At 46.6% G+C, this 17,341-nt stretch overlaps 3 protein-coding genes across 3 annotated transcripts; 2 read left to right on the top strand and 1 right to left on the bottom strand.

Annotated features, from left to right (window-relative positions):
- The first annotated feature begins 270 nt into the window (after positions 1-270).
- LOC139051085 (WD repeat-containing protein 20) lies at positions 271-5,457 on the top strand. Its single transcript, XM_070528163.1, has 2 exons — positions 271-1,006; positions 4,239-5,457. The coding sequence occupies exons 1-2, from the start codon at positions 638-640 to the stop codon at positions 5,382-5,384; spliced, it is 1,515 nt and encodes a 504-aa protein (XP_070384264.1). The 5' UTR covers positions 271-637; the 3' UTR covers positions 5,385-5,457.
- A 4,674-nt stretch (positions 5,458-10,131) lies between these two features.
- Positions 10,132-13,243, bottom strand: LOC139050725 (heat shock protein HSP 90-alpha-like). The gene is made up of 3 exons (XM_070527403.1): positions 13,090-13,243; positions 11,589-12,905; positions 10,132-11,126 (listed from the first exon to the last, which is right to left on the bottom strand). The coding sequence occupies exons 2-3, from the start codon at positions 12,903-12,905 to the stop codon at positions 10,254-10,256; spliced, it is 2,190 nt and encodes a 729-aa protein (XP_070383504.1). The 5' UTR covers positions 13,090-13,243; the 3' UTR covers positions 10,132-10,253.
- Positions 13,244-13,473: 230 nt separating this feature from the next.
- On the top strand, positions 13,474-17,207 carry lmgA (lemming A). Its single transcript, XM_070527404.1, has 3 exons — positions 13,474-13,626; positions 14,510-14,629; positions 15,796-17,207. The coding sequence occupies exons 1-3, from the start codon at positions 13,608-13,610 to the stop codon at positions 15,909-15,911; spliced, it is 255 nt and encodes an 84-aa protein (XP_070383505.1). The 5' UTR covers positions 13,474-13,607; the 3' UTR covers positions 15,912-17,207.
- Positions 17,208-17,341: the final 134 nt, after the last annotated feature.

Below are 17,341 nucleotides of genomic sequence, written 5' to 3'. Positions count from 1 at the left end.
TGGGCGTCAGTAGAGGCTCTTGGCAATTAGAACGCACCAGCTAAGCGGCAGCGAAGGCATTGAGGCATGCCGCATAGCCTGCAGGGCAAGCACGGCACGTACCAGCGTACGCGACCGGCAAAAAACGGCCATATTGAATTTTGCGCTAAAAAAAAAAGTTTGCACTTCCGCTTCCGGATTGAGCAACGTCATCTGGCGTCCCCGAAAGTTAGTTCCATGCGCTGCCGCTGCTTATTTTCGAACCACTGCCAAAGGTACAGTTTCCCTTCTCTAAAGTTGTTCTTTATTCTATGCGCGAGTTTCGCGACTGGTGTAGTAAAGCAGCTATATCGTAGTTTCTTTTTCTTGCCCTGCGTTTTCGACTGCAGCGTTCAATGTCCTACTCACCGCACTTCAAGAGTTCCACCTCATCGCTAATCTATTAATGTGGCTCGCCATGTTTACTGCAGTGCATGCCTCGGATTTAGCTTGCGTCACGTATTCGTCGCCGCGCGCGTTCTGATCTTACATCCGGAGCTACACAGCGAAGCTGTGACCGCTTCGCATGGGATGCGTCTCGAGTCCGTGCCTTGCGGCGCGGAGATGAATCGGTGGCCAACGAGGAAGACCTGAGGAGCGCCTGGTACCGGGGCATGTCATGAGTGGGACGGTGAGCCGTCCGACGACCGAATTGCTCAGTCTCGGTGCACCAGCCGGCGCAAACACGGAGCAGCAAAAGCTCGCGACGTCCACGCCATGCGCGTTCCCCGGCGAGATGCCTCCGGGGGGCGAAAGCTGCGGCAAGGACGAGCTGAAAACACAGTTCACGACGCGCGAAGGCACCTACAGGGTGCTCAGTTTGTCGGAGTACTCGCGACCTAACCGCGTCGGCTACAGCAGCAGCCAGTCCAACAGCCCCGTGAAGGTGTCCTTCGTGTCTCTATCCGACGCCGCCGGGACCGAAGACCGCATCTGCTTCAACGTGGGTCGGGAGCTCTACGTTTACATGTACAGGGGCGTCAAGAAAGTACGTACCTGCTTTCAGTTGTTGCATGTAGGTGCCGGCCAAGTGGTGCGTCCAGCCTGCCAACCGCGCCGCGAACGCAGTGCAATGCGAACACGTTTTATTTGTTAAATCCATGGCAGCTGTTAAGCGTGTGTGTAATGGGTATGATCCTCCCAAACACCGATCACGCTGACTGCTCACACGGGTGAACGGGAAAAAAAAAAGAAAATCTGATTCATGTAAATTTTTTGGACTACCTCGCCTGTATCGAAGTGATCTCTTCAGTTTGAATTTGACGTGATGCTGAAAGCTGCATTGGCTTCAACGCGGACCCTTATAGAAATGAATGAGCGTGACTTAAATCATAGGTGGCTGTCGAAGTTAACCTGGCATAGGAAATAAAGAAAAGAAAACTACACTCGGGTATCATTCTAGTATACAGTACCATCCACTGGTTTGAACTGCCTCGCCTGTATTGAAGTGATCACTTCACTTTAAATTTGACGTGATGCTGTAAACTGCATCAGCTTCAACGTGGGCCAATAGCTCAGCGTTTACATGTGCTGGGACTGTTGTGGAAGTATCATCTTATCATGTGTCGAGCGGTGGCTATATTTAGTACAAAGTAAACAAGAACAGCACAGAACTACAAGGGACGTTCTGAAAGTAAGTTTCATCATTTACTTTCACACGGAAACTTTATTGCCCCCAAAAGAAACATGCCGTGGCATCATCAACTATACACCTTGCACTATTTTTCCACATAGTGACCACCGAAATTGAGACATTTGTCATAGCATTCAATCAGTTTGAAGAAACTACTCTGGTAAACCAAACTCTATGCCCTGCGATGCAAGGAATTGTCGCACAGCCTGCTCCACCTCAGTATTGTTTTGGAAGTGACGTCCCGAGAGTTCGGCTTTCAATGGAGGGAGCAAGTGCCCATTCATACCGAATAACAGCATGGACTTCCGTTGGCGATGACCACATTAGCACACATCTGTCTGCCCTCATGACTTGTACTCGGATAACCTCGGGCATGCCAATCTTCTGCTATTCTCTCTTCTTTGACACTCTGCATGTGCGTCATTCCTCCTCTGCTGATGCTTCTTCCGTCGCCATTTCTTAAAAAAAAAAAATTACAAAACTTACTTTCAGAATGTCCCTCGTAGATGGTGTGATGAAATTGACCCCTTCCTTATCTTGGACGAGCTGGGTTCGTCTATACATTTCTAATAAAAACGGCCAAGAACGAGCTCAGCTTGTCAATGGTACTTTGCATTTTCTAGCCAATGCCATGGACAAACCTAGTTTCATCTCGGTGCTTAGCCATGCTTTTGGTACATGGCTGCACAAAATCCATGGGACAATGCAAGCAAAAGCACATTTATTCTTTTTAAAGAAGTAAAACAAGTTGGCAACTGGGGTCTTTTACTCTTTTAGTGTTGCTGACGTACCTGTACATTGTCGTGTTTTTGTCCTGCCATGTCACTGATGTCTGATTAGAATGCGAGGACCATAGGAAAGAAGCATTTGCCACTGCACACTCCCTGTCATTTTCTCCCTTTTGCGTAACCAAAAATAAACCGATGTGTTCATTTTGTAATTATAATAATATAATTTTATACAAAACCCATACCTGCCGCGGTGGCTTAGTGGCTATGGTGTTGCGCTGCTAAGCACGAAGTCGCAGGATCAAATCCCGGCTGCAGTGGCCACGCCACATTGCAGTGGGGTGAAATGCAAAATGCCCGTGTCCCATGCATTTGGGGCGTGGTAAAGATCCCCTGGTGGTCAAAATTTATCCAGAGACCCTAACCCTCACTACAGCGTTCCTCATAATTAAATCATGATTTCAGCACATAAAACCCCAGAATTCATTCATTCGAGAAAGGTGCATCACCTCCAAAAAAACCCGACACTGATAGGGTTAAAAATAATTTGTCAATTTTGGGCTGGAATTCAAAATAATTGTGTGGCATGGAAGGGGTTAAAAAAATTTGCAAGCATAGTATGGTGTCGGCTGGTGCAAGGTGCAAGATGGCTATTTAAGATCTACAGGAGGGGCTGTAGGCGGATGATGACAATTGTGCAAAGAATAAATAAGGCACACCTAATTCCGGCTGCTCAAAGGTTGGTGGCTGTGTACTGCCAGCCATTCATCTTGCTTACTATGCATGGTAACTTCTAGGTGCACAGAACATAGTATACCATGTGGTGGCATAAAGGTGCACGGCACATGTGGCAGCAAAAAGATTAAATGAAAGACAGGAAGAGTTGATGACATGTACTTCTACCGCTTTTTGCGGTGCCTTTATAAGAACATCGGCCATCCCATCTGTCATCTCTTTTTGTCCTTTTTTATCGTGCACTATGTGAAGTCAAGATGTACCAACTTGCCCAAACTGGCATACTTTTCTGCATTATATAAGCCTGATTAGCCCATGCTCCAAAAGCAAAGCCCATATAATTACACTACATCTGGTAAACCTATAGCTGTATGTTTTGCCTCTTATTTCAGTGAAACAGGCATTGCACAGAGTACAGATAAGTTATTCACATTTTTATAGAATTCTGCCTTATGCAACGCAGTGAGGTGCATGTACCTGTCCACATTAGGGTTTGAAATACAAAATTTACAAGAAAACTAAATTGTCTTGTGCGCTCGTATTATGGGATGTCATTCGCAGACCTGTGTAGTGAAAGCTTAACTGCATGCTCAGTCCGGAATAAATGTAAGCCTTTTTGTGGCAACTGCGTTACAGTATCTTATAATGGCATTTAAATTCCCATTGCAGATTTTGGACGACATTGAAGAAGGTGACAAATAACAGCTGTACATGACTCGGTTATTGAGTGCAGTATTCCACTGAAAATCCCTAGCTATGTTTGTACAGGAAAACGTGCAGGCAATCATTCTTGTGTTGGCACACTGTATTTCACAGCCTGAGAAACAAAAAGAGTCATTAAGTTATCATTGCATAATGCAATGTAGCTTGAGTGCACAACATTACTGGCTACATTTTTATATGCAGATAGATGCCCATCTGGACTGCCACTGCTTATCAGATAGCATCATAATACCCGATAACCTAGCTTTACGCCGGCTGTGGCTAGTGTGAAGAGGATTGCTTTACCACTGTGTTGAAAAGCTCGATTTGGTGAGCCGTTGCTTACTGCTGAATGCTGGCGTTACTTTTTGTGCTCATTGATGTAGGTGAAGTGAGCTGATGAGACATTTGTGCCCTTGCAGGCAGCAGACCTAAGCAAACCTGTGGACAAGCGGGTGTACAAAGGAACATACCCAACCTGCCATGACTTCCACCCATCGGCAACAGCAGATGGTGGCCTACTGTTGCTTGTGGGCTTCTCTGCAGGCCAAGTGCAACTCATTGACCCAGTGAAGAAGGAGCTGAGCCGGCTTTACAACGATGAGCGGTTTATTGACAAGACGCGAGTGACGTGTCTCAAGTGGCTACCAAACTCAAATAGCCTGTTCTTGGTGTCGCATGCCAGTGGCCAACTGTATGTGTACAAGGAGGATCTGCCATGTGGCTCCACACCACCGCACTACCAGCTGTTCAAGCAGGGTGATGGGTTTAGTGTGTTCACGTGCAAGACAAAAAGCACACGCAATCCTCTCTACCGCTGGGTGGTTGGAGATGGTGCGCTGCACGAGTTTGCCTTCTCCCCATGTGCCCGATATCTTGCCACAGCTAGTCAGGACGGCTTTCTGCGCATATTCTGCTATGACACCATGGATCTCGTGGGTCTCGTGCGCAGCTACTTTGGAGGTCTTCTGTGCGTCTGCTGGAGCCCCGATGGGAAATATGTTGTGGCTGGTGGGGAGGACGACTTGGTGACAGTGTGGTCTTTTCAGGACAAGCGTGTTGTGGCGCGTGGCCAGGGTCATCGATCGTGGGTGCAGGGAGTGGCCTTCGACGCCTGCCTCGAAGGCGGGCACGCCTCAGGTGACTGCCCCGCTGACACCTCGTACCGCTTTGGCTCGGTTGGCCAGGACACGCAGCTCTGCCTCTGGGACCTGACCGAGGACGTACTCAAGCAACCCCGTGCTCCCCGTGCCTCGCTGCTGCTCACTGGCAGCAACAGCCCCAATGCCTGTGGTGCACCTCCGGCCCCTCAACAGACGCGGCAGCAGCAGCAGCAGCAGACGCGCAGCAACAACACTTCCACTGTGGGGTCTCATCAGCGTTTGGTGGGCAGTCCTGCTTGCCCGCGGCTTGACGAGGTGCCAATGCTTGAGCCACACATCTGCAAGAAAGTTGCACCTGAGCGGCTCACCGCACTTGTTTTCAGGGAGGACTGCCTTGTGACTGCCTGCCAGGAGGGCTATGTGTGCACCTGGGCCCGCCCTGGGAGGGCTTCAACTGTCGTCTGACACTGGCCACTTAGAAATGTGTCCAATAAACCAGCTGCCTTGGCTTGCCACTGAAGGCTGTTTCTCTTTCCAACATCGGATCTCTCCATTTCTACCAATGTGCACATTGTGGTAGCGATCACACTACAAGGGAAAGCAGTGTCCGCGACAGATGAGAAATCGCAAATGATTCTTGTACCAGCACTATAAAGTCAAATTCAAACAGAAAGTAACTGATCATAATGCTTGTCATGTGTAATTACATGGAAATGCAACATGTAAACTCATTCTAAACGGTTTTTGAGCATGAGGCAGTGCCACATGTGCATTTTGGAGTCGGAATTAGGAAGCCACTGTTTCAAATGCAGTTGAACCTGGAAACAAAGTAACACATTGGAGTATTTGGAATTGTTTACGTTAAGGCCGCCCCACATTCAGTGTTTTCCTGGCATCGACACTGAGGGTGGCATGCTCAAGATACACCAGATCTCACTGCCGCCATCACCGGGCGCGGATCGATGACCACAGACAAATCAGCGCTGGTCCTCGTGCCGCTTGTTTGGCTGGATGCTTTCTGGCAGCGCTCATACTACGAGCTTGAGAAACACGTCAGAGACCACCGGTAAAAATGCTGAATGTGGAGCGGTCTTTAGAATTCATGCTGATACACGCTAGTGTATGTGTGTAGGCCTTCAGCCTTGCATTTGTCCAAGAATGGCGTGTTTGTTAAGCTACATTTAATGATAGCTATAAATATTCAAGCACTATAAAACTATTGGCCATGAATTTTCAGTTTTTCTCACCAAGAAAACTTTGTCTAGGTCTAATGGTTGTGCCATTCATAGTGCCTGTACTTGCCACATTACTGCAAAGCACCTAGCCACAAAGTAATTTGGTGGATGGTGTCCTAGATTTTGGAGCTTTTGATAGCTATGTTTTTCATAAGTGTAGTTATAACGGTGTGTGGGTAACCACTCAGTCTCGCCCAGCACCACCATTGCATTGCTTGTGCTGTAGGCAATCCAAGCCGCAGAAAAGTGGCTAAGGCAGTGTTTTCATAAATGCAACATGTGACAAATTGCATGGCACTTGTAGTGCACTGCATCCATGTAAACAGTGGCAATGCACTACTCAGGCGAATTGCGTTGGTGCAACAGGAGAGGGTAGTTTGTGACAAGGGTAAGTATTCTCGTGCGTTGCATATGTAAATGCTTGCATATTGCATTGACGGAGAGAAGAAAAATGAAATGGTTGCCACTGGCATCTCTCTCCAACTCAGCCGTGGAGCACAAAATACCGCAAACGAGGTGCGGTTTCTTTCTAACAAGGATACATTTTATTGTGATAGCAATTATACTGACACTACAGGGGTATTTTTTCCATTGCTGTTATGTTCCATATACGTATAAGTGTGTGTGTGTGCGTATATATTGTAATGGTAACAAAGAATTCCACAAGTGAAAGAAGAAGAGAAGGGCAAGCAGTGAGATAGAGCAACAGAGGGTTAGGTGAATGGTCGGGTTTTTGAAACGGCCGATATTTGGGTGTGTCGTATACTGCTTGGAAACCATTCAAGGCGCCGAACTTCTGTCACTATATATATATATATATATATATATATATATATATATATAATAATAATATTTGGGGTTTTACGTGCCAAAACCACTTTCTGATTATGAGGCACGCCGTAGTGGAGGACTCCGGAAATTTTGACCACCTGGGGTTCTTTAACGTGCACCTAAATCTAAGCACACGGGTGTTTTCGCATTTCGCCCCCATCGAAATGCGGCCGCCGTGGCCGGAATTCGATCCCGCGAATATATATATATATATATATATATATACTATTTAACTAAATAAACAAATAAAGTTGTCCAGGACCTCTACCAGAGAAGCCCGATACTCATAAATATAAAGTCACGGAAGCTTGCCTCAGCAGATGGAATAGAAAATCCTTAAGAATTTCCCATGTGTAAGATTCTTTTGTAGCTACAAGGGCTGCTTCTGCGCAGCAGGAGTTGCCTTGCATGCTCTGTCGTGGCATTATGTTGCACTCATGTATACTTGGAACACTGTTTGAGCTGGCGGCAGCATTGTTGCCCATGAAACAAGTGGCTTGTACCCGCTATGATGGATTGGCCAAGAAATGGGTGGATTATTCGAATTTATAACCACAAACAAACAACTCTCAGAACTACTATGAGCAAGTGCCATTCAAAGGTGAAATTACATGTTAAAATGAAGGCAACAGTAGTAGAAATAATAATTTTTGGAAAAGCACACAAAAAAATTCACCAGTGATTATAATACTCCGTAGTGTGAAATTTGAGTGCAGCTCTATACGTGTTTTCATTTTTGCGATATATTGAGGTAAAGAATTTGAGAGAGACATGTAGCAGAGTCGGCAATCGACGAAAATCTGATCTGCGGGTCAAGCGCGTAGGCTTTTGCACACGACTTGTCAAAAGTTCCAGAGGAATCGTTGCTGCCGAATGGCTTCTAGAAAGTACTACACAATTTACGTCGTGCATACACTCAGATTGCAAAACGCTCGCAAACCCTGACAATCGAAACAGGTGCAATGGAGACCAAGCAAGCACGAGCGAGAGCCGATTCGAGCAGACGATAGTACGAAACGAGCTGTCTAGCTGAGACCAGGTACGAGTACGCATCTAGTGGTCGGACGGGTCTGCATGACACCAGATTCCCGCGCGCACGTCACTGAAGGGCCTGCTCTCATTGGCCTCTGCCATTCGCGGCTTGAGTCTTTCACCTGCTGCTCCGCATTCACTTTTTCATCTTTCGTTGTGCTCATTCACTTAGTTACGCCACCGCTGGCACGTACAAACAACGTACAAACACTACAGGGCATTCAGTTGGACTCTACAGGGAAATTTCTGGACTGCAGAGCAAACATCGCTGTGGTGAATGCCAGGCCCCAAATTAAGGAGTTGAAGCGCTTTGTTAAACCTCGCTATTGGTGTCAATGCTTCACCCTTTTGGCAAAACTGCCACTTTTTCACATTTTAACACTGCTGCTGATTAAGTGTTAGAGCGTGATGCACTAATAAATTTCATATACTATTGCCACGTTCATGTAAACTTGCCTTTATATAGCACGACGGAAGTCAACAGGAAAACAGAGGTCTGAACTAGTCTAACAAAAGGTGTTGCTGGAGCCAAAATGCAGGGTGGTCAATGAAGCATGTGTCTAGTAATTTTCTCGCAACTGTTGGAGAACATTACTGTGCGAGTGTGTTGATAATGACTGCCTCTTTATTATTTTTCTTTTCACTCCTTTACCAGCTACACCCTTCATTGACCTCCCTGCATGTTGGCTCCAGCAACACCTTGTGTTTGACCAGTTCAAACCTCCGTTTTCCTGTTAACTTCTGTCGTGCTGTATAAAGGCGTGTTTGCAAGAATGTGGCAATAATATATTAAATTTATTAGTGCATCACGCTGCGACACTTACTCGGCAGTGTTCACATATGTAAAAGTGGCAGTTTTTCCTGAAGAGTGTAGCATTGACACCAATAGCGAGGTTTAACAATGTGCTTGGACTCCTTAATTTGGGGCCTGGCATTCACCACAGCGATGTTTGCTCCGCAGCACAGAAATTTTCTCATGGAGTCCAACTAAATGCCCTGTAATGTTTGTATGTTTTCCCTCCGAGAGAAAAAAAAGATAATAAAGATGCAGTCATTATGAACACACTCGCAGAATAATCGTCTCTAACAGTTGCGAGCGTTAGTATAGTTCAGTTGCCTTCAAGTGCAATAGGAATTTTGTGGCCTTGTGCATGCAATAATGCCAAGGCCCCAGGATCAATCATTCGAGCATCTAAGTCTAGCTTGCAGAGCACATCATTGAGCAATTGCAGTGGCACAGAAGGTGCTCTATTGTCTCATCATGCCAGCAAAAATTGCACAAATGCACTGTTGGCCATTTCTATTAGGAATTAAGGTTGGTAATTTTGATGCATAATTAATTGATTGATCAATTCCATGAATCCCACAAAATGATTCATCAATGTCCACCTCTCATTTGATTGACATAATCAATTAGACATGTTTGAATTGTTTAGGAGAGAGAGCAATGGCAGCACACTAGCAGAGACTTGCGCTGCTGTCCAGTTTTAACGAGCGATGCCAAGGCGAGCACTTTGTGAACGGTCACCTGGAGAAAATAAGCACTCAAATAGTATTTTGCTATGCACAGCAAGATCGACAATAGACGCTAGTGGCTACTTGAGCCACAGGTGATTAGATTGTTTAAGTGCAGTCCACAATAGATTGGACACCCTTCAACACGTACCTCTGAAACGCATGCACCTTTCACTTGCTGTAGATCCTTACACTTTCACTGCAATGAACAGGTACTAATTTTAGTGTCAAACATGCAACCAGTTCTGAATAGTGAAGGGCAAGCCAACAAAGAATAAGCATAAAAGCTTTTCTTTGTCCAAACCTAATGCCCATCAGTCAGAATTGTTATTTATATTGCTAAACTATGAAGCACTGAACTGCAAGAGGGGCTGCAAGTGTATTTCGAGTGCATGGGGGACAGCAGCTAGGAATCAAGTTGCCTGTTTAACTGGTAGGTGTTATTACATGCTCCACTTTACTATTACACATACAACTGTTTCCACAGTGCAAGAAGAATTTGCCATAGAATACTTGAAGCCCTGCAAACTAGTTTTGATTGTTGTTGCTTTGTTATGTAGCACTGAACTGCAAATACCACGTCACACGCACACACCAAGTACACGAACAGGGAACAAATTAATTTATTCTTGGCACAAATGAAAAAAAAGATGAACTCGATGACTGTGTGTGTATGTACACGTGAAAAAAAAAAAAAATCCTAAGGCAGACTAAGACCAGCTCAGTCAACTTCCTCCATGCGTGATGCGTCTTCATCGTCTCCTTCCAGGGGTGGCATCTCCTCCACTGTGGGTCCCGCTGCCGTGTTGTCTCCAGCACCAGCCACTTCATCCTCGTCGATGCCAAGGCCAAGCTTGATCATGCGGTAGATGCGGTCTGCATGCAGCTGAGGGTCTTCAAGGGCAAAGCCAGAGCAAAGCAGTGCAGTTTCAAAGAGCAGCATGACAAGGTCCTTGACTGCCTTGTCATTACGGTCAGCATCAGCCTTCTGTCGGAGGTTCTCCATGATTGGGTGGTCTGGGTTCACCTCGAGGTGCTTCTTGGCCGCCATGTAGCCCATGGTGCTGGAGTCTCGCAGCGCCTGCGCCTTCATGATCCGCTCCATGTTCGCGGTCCAGCCATACTGAGAGGTCACGATGCAGCACGGAGACTTGACTAGACGGTTGGACACAATCACCTTCTCGACCTTCTTGTCCAGGATGTCCTTCATGACCTTGCACAAGTTCTCGAACTTCGCCTTGTTCTCCTCCTGCCGCTTCTTCTCGGCCTCATCCTCGGGCAACTCGAGGCCTTCTTTGGTGACTGAGACCAGAGTCTTGCCATCGTACTCCTTCAGCTGCTGTACACAGTACTCGTCGATGGGCTCAATCATGTAGATGACCTCGAGGCCACGCTCGCGTACACGCTCAACAAAGGCAGAGTTGGCCACCTGATCCTTGGACTCGCCCGTAATGAAGTAGATGTGCTTCTGGTTCTCCTTCATGCGCGATGTGTAATCCTTGAGAGAGCACATCTCGTCACCAGAAGCAGATGTGTAGTAGCGCAGGAACTCTGCCAGCTTCTTACGGTTCTGAGAGTCCTCGTGGATGCCCAACTGCAGATAGGAAAAAAAGGGGTGGGGGTCAATATACGCATCGGAATATGACCTGTGTTGAGCTGAAGTGAACAATGGCAATGTTAGATAGAAAAACAAAAAAGAGGGGGGGGGGGGGGGTCAAGAAACTCATCTGTATACGAGCTGCGTTGAGCTGAAGTAAACAATGGCAATGTTATTTGTAAGCAAATTCAGGCCTGCGATGACATGGGGAATAGGCCGCGCTAAATGAATGTTTGGGTACGTACGATAGACCACGCCAACGGGGCATACAGAGAGAGGCCCTGACGGATCCGAGTGATACCCAGCTGATGTTCTTCCATATGCACCACCACGTACATCACAGCGCCGACACCGGCACCTCGAAAGAGGCCCAACGTCGGCGCTTGTGCGCGGCGCGTTATGTGCAGGAAGGTTACGCGATGCGAGAAACAAATTTCAAAAAAAAATGAGAGTGCCTACCTTAAGGTTTTTGCTGAATTGCTCGTAGAACTTCTTGTACATGTCCCGATCCTCGGCGATGCTGTCGAAGAGCTCGAGGCACTTCTTGACGAGGTTCTTCCTTATCACCTTGAGGATCTTGTTCTGCTGGAGCATCTCACGGGAGATGTTGAGAGGCAGGTCCTCGGAGTCAACGACGCCCTTGATGAAGTTGAGATACTCCGGGATGAGGTCCTCGCAATTGTCCATGATGAAGACCCGGCGCACATACAGCTTGATGTTGTTCTTCTGCTTGCGGTTCTCGAACAAGTCGAACGGTGCGCGCTTGGGAACGAACAGCAGCGCCCGGAACTCTAGCTGGCCTTCAACCGAGAAGTGCTTGACAGCCAGGTGGTCCTCCCAGTCATTGGTCAGAGACTTGTAGAACTCGCCATACTCCTCCTGAGAAATGTCGTCGGGGTTGCGCATCCAGATCGGCTTGGTCTTGTTCAGTTCCTCGTCTTCGGAGTATTTCTCCTTGATCTTTTTCTTCTTTTTCTTGTCCTTGTCGGCAGATTCGTCGTCATCCTCGACGTCCTCGATTTTGGGCTTACCCTCCTCGTCGGGCTTCTCGTCCTCGGTTTTTTCCTCTTTCTCCTTTTCTTCCTCTTCATCGTCGGACACTTCCTTCTCGCGTTCCTTCTGCACCAACAGACGGATCGGGTAGCCGATGAACTGCGAGTGCTTCTTGACAACATCCTTGATGCGCCTCTCCTCCAAGTACTCCGTCTGATCCTCCTTCAGGTGGAGCACGATTTTAGTGCCGCGTCCGAGGGGCTCGGAGTTGTCGGTGCGAATGGTGAACGAACCGCCGGCCGACGATTCCCACGTGTACTGCTCGTCATCGTTGTGCTTGGACGTGACGGTCACCTTGTCGGCGACGAGGTAGCCAGAGTAGAAACCTACGCCGAACTGGCCGATCATACTGATGTCGGCGCCGGCCTGCAGCGCCTCCATGAACGCCTTGGTGCCAGACTTGGCAATGGTGCCCAGGTTGTTGATCAGGTCCGCCTTCGTCATGCCGATGCCGGTGTCGATGATCGTCAGGGTGCGGTCGTCGCGGTTAGGAATGATCTTGATGAAAAGCTCCTTCTGGGCATCGAGCTTGCTCGGGTCCGTGAGAGACTCGTAGCGGATCTTATCCAGGGCATCGGAAGAGTTGGAGATCAACTCACGCAGGAAGATCTCCTTGTTCGAGTAGAAGGTGTTGATGATCAGGCTCATCAACTGTGCGATCTCCGCCTGAAAGGCAAAGGTCTCCACCTCCCCGGAGTCATCCATGCGTGTTTCCTCAGGCATCTGCACAGACGAACAGAGTCGATCAGTCAAGAGCACTGCCGCCTTGGGCGTTCGTCCCTCAAGACTTCGAAATATGATAAGAAAAAAGAAGGAACGAAAGAAAAATGCGCACACAGCCGCACGTAAGAAACCCGAAAGAAATATCTGCACGAAATGGCACAAACAGAATTAATAGCACACTTACTTTGACCAAAGTGCGTAACTTCCACCGTCCGCACGGTAACGCTAGCACTGAACGAACACTGAATTCCGCACGCCGTCGGCGCTGGGTTTTAAAGACGCCGGAGAATGTTCTAGACAACGTGTCTTTCTCCTGTACTGCTCCGCGCTTCCGGTACTGATGGCTACGAGTTTTCAATAAACTTTACAGAGTCGTTTTTGCCTGTTATAGATCTCAAATTCTGCAGGATAATTTACTTGACGGTGACTTTTTCTTTAATTTAAGTCCACGAATAAAATCTGCTCACTTTCTTTGTAATAACTATTTACCGGAAACAGTATTATGGGAGTAAAAAGGCTAGTGGTCTCGAATTTTCTAGAAGCTTCGAGAAACTCTCGGTAAGAAATAGTTCGTGTTCCGGCGGAAGTCCCTGTTAAGCGGTGACGTCATGGGAATTTGTTTGTTCTTTTGGTTCTTTGTTTAAGTTGTTTTTTTTTTCTTTTTTGCCCGGCAAGTTTCGGGAACGTTCTCGTTGGTTCGGGATGAAAGTGACGATTAAACGTATGAGTTTCTTCGATCCTTCTGAATATTTCGCGCTAAAATCGCCCGCTTAAACAGGCGCTCATGTGCGATGTTCTTGTTGGTTCTCGTGTTAATTTCTCCCGCGTTTTTTTTTCGTTTCGAGGCGTGCACCAACAGACATTTTGACTGGCAATTGTAAAACTTGCAGCCGACTGGCTGAACAGGACTACAGTGTTTATCGTCTTGATTGGTACTTGCATTTGTGAGACTGAGCAGCGTTGTCTTACGTTTGAGACGCCGTGTACGCGTTTCATCTACGACGCCCGTCACGGCATGCGGCCTATGCGGCTTTCGTAGTACGACGGGAGTTTGGCGTGGCAAAATGATGCTGCTGGAACTGCTGTCGTAGGTGTGATTGGGTACGCTTTTTAACGCGTTGTACTGCAAATAAATGAGACGATAAATAAGACAGACGCGGGCGTTGGCGTCAATCGCCCCCCTCTTGTTGACGACGCCGTGCTGTGGGAGGAAACCCGGTCGTCCAGCGTTTGTGTGTGGAGTAATGCATTGACACGTCAAGAAGAGCAGGAAATTTCGGAGAGTATTCTTCGATTTCCCGCCTTCGGCACTCGATCGGTCGCACTGTTGCCCGAACGTTGCGTTGGTCTCGTTTATTGCTCCGTGCCGGGCTAGTTTGTTCCTCTTTTTTTGAAAATTATGTTACCGGTTAAACGATTACAATTTGTTGAGGAACAGAAACAAAAATGCATCGTGGACGCATAAATCTACGGTTCTCTCCATTGTGTACCACAACTTTTAGCGCTCCAACGACACAATTGTTTCAGAGACGCAGCTAGTAGACGCCGCTGCGACACGTGTAATGTTACGATGTTCCTGCTCGACACGCGTTGCCGGCTTGCAGGTTGGACCAGCGTGGCCTCTTGGCGCTGGATTGCCAATGACGACAATTGTGGCATATGCCGAGTGCCCTTCGACGGATGTTGCCCAGACTGCAAAATGCCGGGTGATGACTGCCCGCTAGGTGAGAATGACCCTGGACGCAAGTCGTCGGCGTACCTCAGTTCTTGTCTGGGCAGTTTTCGTCCAGCATTTATTGTAACAATTCCAGTTTTAATGGGTGTGAATCCTGTGAAGTTTCCTATTCACCCACGTGTCATCAAGCTGCACAGTAGCGCCGGTCTAATGCTACTATTGTGATTGTAAGCTAACATGAACTGTTAGAAATGAGGTCAGATGCATGTGAAAATGTAGGATATGCTGTGGAGTTGCAGTCGTGGTGGACTGGTGTGGATATGTGTCAAGTGACACAGATGTCAGTAATGTCACTATGGAGGGATAAATTCTTGCATGCCTTGTAGCGAAAGCTACCTACTTTTTATGATCTGTAGCCACGAAAGTTTCTTTTTTCCATGCATATTATTGTGCTGTAATCTGGGTCTACGTTGCAGCTTGCAGAATACAAGCACTTTCTAAGCAGGATAGCAGCCAACTTGTACCACAGGAAGTGTAATGATTAACCTTCTGGAACTGCATGATAGATACCCTGTACCAGCAGGATGCTTCTGCAGTTCTTTTGTTTATTCTACCAGCCTCGCAGATGCCAGCTTTCACATTTGCCTGCACAATCACATAAAGTCAGGTCAACAACTACACTCTGACAAGATCCCGAGTTGTTTTAAGAGTAAAGATGGAGTACATCGTATTCTGAAGTAGTCAAATAATGAACTTGGCAAGTTTTGAGAACATTTACCGAGCTAAAATGAGTTTGAAAATGTGTGACATCATACTGATTTACTGGTGCTGCGGCTTTAGTATGTTCTGTTTTTTCTAGCATCGTGCTAAAAGTGCACAGTGTGCTCTTTCCCTCTTCCAGTCCATGTTCACTAACAGGAATAAAAGGGCTCTGTAAAAGTGATTTGACATTCTTTATTAGTTGACCTGCCTGCATGTGTTCAATGCCGCACGCCATAGCAAGACAACAGCTTGAAATTCAAGAACTGGAAATTTGGGCTTCACTGTCTCCTCTGCTGACCCTCTTACCAGAAAAACGAAAATAAAGGTTTGAAAGAATACTTCTTCACTCTAAAGTGATTTGATGTTTCTTTTTAGTGTCTCATTAACCAAGTTAACGAAGATCTAGCAATTAGCCTCACTGAGCGTGTGCTTCTTCGCATCTCTCCTTTGCAGTGTGGGGCCAGTGTTCACACTGTTTCCACATCCACTGCATAATGAAGTGGCTCAACTCCCAACAAGTCCAGCAGCTCTGTCCAATGTGCCGTCAGGAGTGGAAATTCAAGGAGTGATGGTGCCGGGAAGTTGGAATACAGTTGAAAAGTGGCCACCCTAGCTCTCTCTCTCTCTCTCATTTTCTTTTCTTTTAGCTGGCTCAGCTAGATGCAAGGCAGTTTTCACAAAACAGCCTTGTATTAAATCAGCATGAAGGTATCGCTGGCAAAACATTGCTCTGTGTGACACGCGAGATTAGTAGTGATTAAGGCAAACAAGAAAAATGATCACAGAAAATGGAGTCTTGAAGTGCTCAAGCAAGCAATGTCGCTGTAGCCAATAGTGGACTTGTCTTTTTTGAACAATTGATAAAGGCAGGTCCGCCTGTCAAAAATTTGGCTCTAGCAACAACCATTTTTTGGACTACCATTGATTGCATTAGTAACTAAATGAGGATTTGCAGAATAAGCAAAATGAGTCCTTCAGAAATCCTTGAGATGGAACTAGATTCACCAAAGGGAATCCAGCTGGATTTAAACTTTCCCGTTTGCCACTCCTACTCTGCCTTGCGGGTTTCTTCAGAACTCGTTTGGCTAATCAGTGCACCTGTTGGGATCAATTAATCTTCCCTCGTGCTGCCACTCACTTGCCTCCTAGCTAGATTAACAAAAGTCAAATTTGGTCAATTTGATGTAAATTACTGTTTTAAAACTGCAGAGAGAGAGACAAGGACGAAGAAACAAAAAGCCCTAACCCTCACTGTTGTGCACATTCACATGGTTATTTTGTCGCATCGTAATTGTCATTCTGGGCTGTGCATTTCCTGTTCACTTCTCTCGCATCAGCAGCACTATAAGACGCTGAGATGTACGTGGTGTTTGTGAAAAAGTAGTTCAAGTTTAGAAATGCGCACGAGATTAATTATGACTGTTGTTGCCTGTGTGTACAATCATTTAAGGATATACTGCAAGGACTGTATGCAATGACTATGAATAGAGCCGCATGTTTGTATTCTTTGTTCATGTGCATTCTCAAGTTGTTTAGATTTAAAAAGTAAAAGTTTTGCTTCTGGTGTGCATGTTTCGAAGAATTATACTGCAATGGACAACCCCAAGTACCTATGTGTGTGTGTGGGTGGGGGGGGAGGGGGGGTGCAGACTGCTGTGTGGTAGAACACACTGAACCAATTCCATTTGCAGCTGGTCTTAAGTGAAATTTTAGTAGTTGCCTATTTTATTGTGCTCTACTAAAGGCACTCTTCTCTCATTATGCATTGATAATTCAGAACTGTCTTGGAGCTTTTGTGAAAAGACCATTGATGTTTTGCAATATCCTGGAAATAAACTCCTTGGAAGTGTTCCGCTTCAAGCAGACATTTGTGTTTGCTGTGGTGCCCATGTACATAGGGCACCACAGCAAACCTTTTTTTCTTTTTTCTGTTTTCTTGTTTCTTAACGGGGCTTTTTACCCATTTCGAAAGCTTCTCGCAGGTTAGTGATAACAAATT

The sequence above is a fragment of the Dermacentor albipictus genome, chromosome 10 (assembly GCF_038994185.2).
Source record: "Dermacentor albipictus isolate Rhodes 1998 colony chromosome 10, USDA_Dalb.pri_finalv2, whole genome shotgun sequence".
Lineage (NCBI taxonomy): Eukaryota > Metazoa > Arthropoda > Arachnida > Ixodida > Ixodidae > Dermacentor > Dermacentor albipictus.
Note: the sequence above shows the minus strand (reverse complement) of the source record. Positions and strands in the feature narration are given on the sequence as shown.

What these genes read in the sequence shown, in the direction of transcription:
- LOC139051085 (XM_070528163.1), top strand. Translation starts at nt 638, where the DNA reads ATGAGTGGGACGGTGAGCCGTCCGACGACCGAATTGCTCAGTCTCGGT. An exon ending in TGTACAGGGGCGTCAAGAAA is followed by an intron (nt 1,007 to 4,238) that starts GTACGTACCTGC and finishes GTGCCCTTGCAG; the next exon opens with GCAGCAGACCTAAGCAAACC.
- LOC139050725 (XM_070527403.1), bottom strand. Translation starts at nt 12,905, where the DNA reads ATGCCTGAGGAAACACGCATGGATGACTCCGGGGAGGTGGAGACCTTT. An exon ending in AATTCAGCAAAAACCTTAAG is followed by an intron (nt 11,127 to 11,588) that starts GTAGGCACTCTC and finishes TCCTATCTGCAG; the next exon opens with TTGGGCATCCACGAGGACTC.
- lmgA (XM_070527404.1), top strand. An exon ending in GGGTGATGACTGCCCGCTAG is followed by an intron (nt 14,630 to 15,795) that starts GTGAGAATGACC and finishes TCTCCTTTGCAG; the next exon opens with TGTGGGGCCAGTGTTCACAC.